This window comes from Lampetra planeri, unplaced genomic scaffold (genome assembly GCF_965212315.1).
Source record: "Lampetra planeri unplaced genomic scaffold, kcLamPlan1.2.h2 scaffold_1162, whole genome shotgun sequence".
NCBI classification, from domain to species: domain Eukaryota; kingdom Metazoa; phylum Chordata; class Hyperoartia; order Petromyzontiformes; family Petromyzontidae; genus Lampetra; species Lampetra planeri.
Window position 1 is genome coordinate 12560 of NW_027613875.1, and position 5903 is coordinate 18462.

General features: G+C 41.0%; 1 protein-coding gene across 1 annotated transcript; it reads left to right on the forward strand.

Moving 5' to 3' along the window:
• Window positions 1–489: 489 nt before the first annotated feature.
• LOC144738776 (melatonin receptor type 1A-A-like) lies at window positions 490–5066 on the forward strand. Its single transcript, XM_078621775.1, is given in 4 exon segments — window positions 490–584; window positions 2702–2802; window positions 4197–4792; window positions 4794–5066. Coding segments are annotated over 4 exon segments (1065 nt in total).
• The last annotated feature ends 837 nt before the right edge of the window (window positions 5067–5903 follow it).

Consider the following 5903-nt stretch of genomic DNA (forward strand, 5'->3'; position numbering starts at 1 on the left):
CTTTGTGGCAACATTGCTTTGAGGGTAGAAGTGTCCGATAGGTAGCATAACTGAATTCAAATAGAAAGGGTCCAGACCCAGAAGTCAGCCTGTAAGCGGGCATCACTGAGTCTGATTTGTGTGGCCATGTGTTTCCAGTGGAGTGACATTTTACAGTTAATGTTGATCGTAAAGCAGATGCGCCATCACATTCTGGACCATCTGTATGGGTTTCCCTGTGTATGCTGGGAGCTTTGCTAGAAGGGCATCGCAGGAGTCAAGGCGAGAGATAATCATGCTGTGTGTAGCCAGATTTTTCTTAGGTTGTAAATTGCAAGGCTTCACAACTGGGAGGCAGATGACTCAAGAGCCAACAAACAGCGGGTCATCAGTGAGGACATCAGGGCTTCTTGCAAATCTCAGTTGGGGTGAGCGATATAAACATGGACTGGGTTTGTTCGTGTCTTTGGGGGGTTTAGCTGAAGGGGGCGTTCCTTCATCCATGTGGCAATGTCTGAAAGACAAGGCGAAATCCTTGCCAAGACCTTGGTCATCTGGCGGAATAACACTCCAGAAGAGGAAACTGACAATCCTTGTATGACCCAGTAAGACACGGTCTTAAATCCCCTTGAAAATCTGCAGAAAGGCCATTGCATAGCTGCTCATACATTTCTTATTGATCTTGACCAACTGTTGTTTGAGGTATTATTACTGTTAGAATTCAATTTGAATATGACGTGTTTTCTACATTTACTTAATATGAAATTTAACAACTATATTTGTATTTGTTAGTTGCTGTGTATAACATTTTTTGTGTCAAAATTCATTGCTCTAGCATCAAGAGTAGCTTCTCAGACGCTGTTGAGTTGCACCTAAATCCTCAGAGAAATTAGCTGAAAGTGTGGGATTGCAGAGAGGGAAAAGGGGCACAGCACTATGCCATATCTCTCCTCAAGCAAAATAAAAACTCAGCGTGATGCGTCAATCAGAGGACTAGTCACAGTGACAGAGATGCTGAGGGAGAGTCCAAAAGTCAAAAGAGCCAGTTGGTTGTAGGCATTTTACAATTTAACCTTGTCATGGTTAAGACTTGGTTGATTTGCATTTGCTTTTCCTAACAGACTTGAACAAATAGCCAAGGGAGGGAGAGAAGCCTTTTGACACGTCTCATCACCTTTTTGAAAGTACAGGTGAACATGTTCTCATTTAAGCTGTGCACACTGGGTATCGCCAACCGTCTCTTACATTCGCTCGCGCACACACACACTACTACTGACTTATCATAATATATAATCTGCTCCTCCCAAAAAGTGACCATACGAACTGATAATGTCCCCACCAATTGACTATTAAACATAACACATTCCCTTACTCTGCACTTTTTGTTATCCTTTGTTAATTGTGGATAAAGGCATTGCTAGTAAAGGTCATTTCTCACCTGAATCTGCAGGGCTTTCTGCTCTACAGAGCATTTAGCATATCCTCATATCCTGACTGCTTTTTTATACCTTATTGCCGGTGGTTCCGTGCAACTGCTCTCATCCTCAGTTTCAACACAGCTATTCACTACTTGCCCGGTGCCGCTTAGCAAATGGCTAGTGATCAAGTGGATTATTTAGCATCTAAAAGTCCCATTGTGCTTGTGTTAATTGTGCTTATTGTGCTAAAAAAAATGTACAGAAATAATAATCTGGGGCTGATAAACTAGAGATTATTTCTAATGAATGGAGGTTTAGCTCCATGTTGCTGTATGTTTACAATTAGCATGAACCATCACATTAGCCACCACAAATGCTTTTCGGAACAACAAAATCATCCATCAGACTCTTTTATGACTGAGCAGGTAAAGTAAGACGTATAACATGAATGCATCAAATAAGAATAGAAGCTATCACGCAATCCTGTCTTCTAAACGACAAGCCAAATTAAATCATTTTGTACATACAGCTTTAGCCACAAAAGAACTCACCAAAAAATTCATCTGATATGTATCTAACGCCATGACGCAGTGGGATGTTGTGATGTACGCAAATGTACTCAGTTCCCTACAGAGGGCACATGAGTGACAGCTCTAAAAGGACAAAGCTTACTTAATAGCTACAAGTGATCCCTGGCAGTGGAGCGGTTAGTATGTTGGTATGAGATAACTGGCCATCGGGCTGATCAGTGCTGTGTCTTCAATTCCCAGGTGAGACTGACAGGTCTGCCTGCAGGTGAGGGGGAGTGTGTCTGATACTGACAGACCAAATGTCTGTGCAGAAATGAAATTGCTTCATGCCTCTGTAATTTGTGATTCTGGAGATATACGATGCTCTTAGTTCCCATCTGACATGCAGTAAAGGCATCTTATCTTCTGTGACAGGGTGTTGTCAGAAAGGCAAAACTGGATCTGGGTTTGTCATTAGTCCTTTCAAAGTGCTGCTTATAACTCCCTCCACGGATGTGATGTGAGTGACAGGAGTAAAGATGATGTGCAGATGGATGATTCACCATCCTCATGCCCCGCCAATAGTAAATATTGCAAAGGTGGAGCTCTGGTAATTGTATGAAGTGGAGACAAAGATGTGAGAGATTGACAGAGCTTAATTAGATTCGATGTGTTCCCTTTAAAGTATGTGCCATGTTTTGTTAAAGGTTTTATTGTTTGTATTGCTTGTAGTCTGGCAATATATCATTGATCCACTCTGCCACCTTCTGTGTTCCAGAACCCTCTTTTCCACAGACCAGCTGCTTTTTGTTTACTACCCAGTGGTCTTGTCTTATTTTTATTAAATTCTATTTTGCTGATGATTAGTTTATTAAAAAACACCTTGGTCAACCTTGGCTGATTTTAAATGTGTTTTTAAAATACACATAAACGGACTTGTTTTGGTGATTTTCAGAGGGTTTAGAATCACACCGATTATCCCTCTTTTATATGGAACAGTGTGTTCCTCAGCATGCCATGTCTAGTTTCCCCATCAGTGTGGAACAAAGAAGGTATTTGTGTGTGCTCGATTACTGCCTCGCTTGTACATCATGGCAGCTCAGCCTTTACAATTTCATGGCAAGTAGAAATATGGACTATTTGGTGAGAGGAACCCTTTAACCTCATAGCTTACATCAAATTAGATTAGTAGGTGGGAACTGCCTTGTCGGGACGTATCTGAATGTAGTAGTTCCTATGAACTGCTTACTACTGTATGATTCAGGTCAAACATCCAGTCCTTGTCTGACAGCAATGACTGATACAGTTTCATTGCAGAGGGCCACAAAAGTTTTCACAGACCAATTTTCGTGTACTTTAAAAAAGATTCACTGTTGCTCACGCTACTTTAATGAGGAAGGTATTGTGAAGTGTGTAGAAATTTGTCACTGTGGGAGAATCTACTGGGTGATCAGTGGTTCACCAACTAGTCCTTTCATGTATTACCCCCTTCTTGAAAAATGTTACTATGTCCTTGTTGTCTTCACTGTGGGACACTTGACATTTGATAGATGGCACCATGCGCACCAGATCATATGGACTTTTCTTCATAAAACTGCTAATATTACGTCAAATGTCATGCTCTATAGGCACAACAGCTGCAACAGAAATGATATTAAGTTAGAAACTTTGCACCAAATACAGATTTGAAAAAGTATGTTGTACAAATACCAGGAGGAGTCGTCATGCTGCATACCTGGTGTGGTAGCTGGATTTCTTTCAAATGCCTGATCATGTTAACCGTAAATCACCCACCTCGGCTTTTGTTTCAGAAGATACAGCTGGTGGCTAGGATGTGTGTCCTCCTATCATACAACATGAACAGTGAACATGTTTGTGATACACATGTTGAACCCCTTCAGTGATATTTGTGTTTTTAATATAACCCTGAGGCTTGTTCCCAGTCTCTCATCTAATGCTTGTGCTGGTGTTTCTGTAAATTTACAAATCACTGGCATTCACCTCAGTGGTTCCTGACACCTGCAGTGTGGCATTTGCACCTGTTTTGTTTGGAAATTATTAGACCGCAATGCCAGTTGATTACTCAGATGTGCAATTCTGTCACACCTGCAAATAATTGTATGTATGCATTTGTGTTGTAACAGTATGTAAAAATATTGTATTTTAAATATTATACTAAGTAGAATGATCATTTTCTTCCTTTCGGCCAAATGTTTCGTTACACTACAGATGTGTTGTCAGTGACTCATGTCCCCATCTTGTCTCTCTTGTGGGTGTGTTGTGTCTGTAGGGAACATCTTCGTGGTGAGCCTTGCAGTTGCAGACCTGGTGGTGGCCATCTACCCGTACCCCCTGGTCCTCACCTCCATCTTCCACAATGGATGGAACCTGGGTTATGTCCACTGCCAGATCAGTGGCTTCCTCATGGGCGTCAGTGTCATCGGCTCCATCTTTAACATCACCGGGATCGCCATTAACAGATACTGTTACATCTGCCACAGCCTCAAATATGATAAGCTCTACAGTGACAAGAACTCAGTCTGCTATGTGATGCTAATCTGGGCGTTGACAGTTGTAGCCATCGTGCCCAACCTGTTTGTGGGTTCGCTGCAGTACGATGCACGTGTTTACTCCTGCACGTTTGAGCAGTCGGCCAGCTCGGCCTACACGATCGCAGTGGTTTTCTTTCACTTTATTTTACCTATCATGATTGTCACCTACTGCTACTTGCGCATTTGGATTCTGGTCATACAAGTGAGGAGGCGGGTCAAGCCAGACAATCGTCCCAAGCTGACGCCGCATGACGTGAGAAACTTTGTCACCATGTTTGTGGTGTTTGTGCTGTTTGCCGTATGCTGGGCGCCACTTAACCTCATTGGTTTGGCAGGTTGCAATCAAGCCCGAGGTTGTGATTCCCCTCATACCTGAATGGTTATTTGTGGCCAGCTACTTCATGGCCTATTTCAACAGCTGCCTTAATGCCATTGTGTATGGTGTGCTGAACCAGAACTTCCGGCGAGAATACAAGCGCATTGTAGTGTCAGTGTGCACTGCGCGCATCTTCTTCCAGGACAGCTCCAATGACGCAGGCGAGCGTCTGAAGAGTAAACCATCACCACTTATGACCAACAATAACCAAGTCAAGGTGGACTCTGTCTGAACTCTGTGGATACTGACTGGGCATGAACGGATATGCTGTGACTGAAACGAAAAAAAAAAAAAAAGAAAAGAAAAAAAGAACAGTGATTAAAAATACCAAATATAAATATGACAGTCTGAGTTGACTGGTATAAGGTGCTATTTGACCTCTCTACAATCACAGTAAAACAGGGGTGCATATTATCTTTGTCTTAATCAAGCACTTTTCTTTGATCCTGCAGTACCTGTAGTACAGTAAATATATGACGTATGATATGATTTTTTTTTGTTTTTTACGTTTACAGTGATGATATAAATGTACCATTATATCATGTATTTATTTTGTATGAAATGTCATGTAGATATATTAGTAAAATATATCAGGTTCCAATGAAAGAAACATCAATATGAGGCCAATAAAAAAAAAAAAAATTCGACAATGTGTTTGGAAAAAAAAGAAGTTTATAAATGACAAAGGAATTTAAAATGCTCATATGTGACACTGTAAAACTAACTGAGTGCAAACAATGTGGGTTGCTGCTGTCTTATTAATACCCTGCAATACTATCCCTTTCATTAGGGGAATATATATTTTAGTAAGACTGGTGTCTCTCTATCTCTCTCTATGACACCCTGTGATATCAATATACTATATGCATGGATATCAGGAATTGTTCATATGCAAAATAAAATATGACTTTGATGGAGGATGTGGTTTAGTTGCTGTGTTCACCTCCCAAATGCAACATCTGTGGTGTTGTAAAGTGATGCATCAAGATAAAATGTATTTTCCAACGTCAAAATCTTTTTTTTTTATCATTACAGCTATTTCAAAGTTCTGGTCATGGAGCCTCATCCA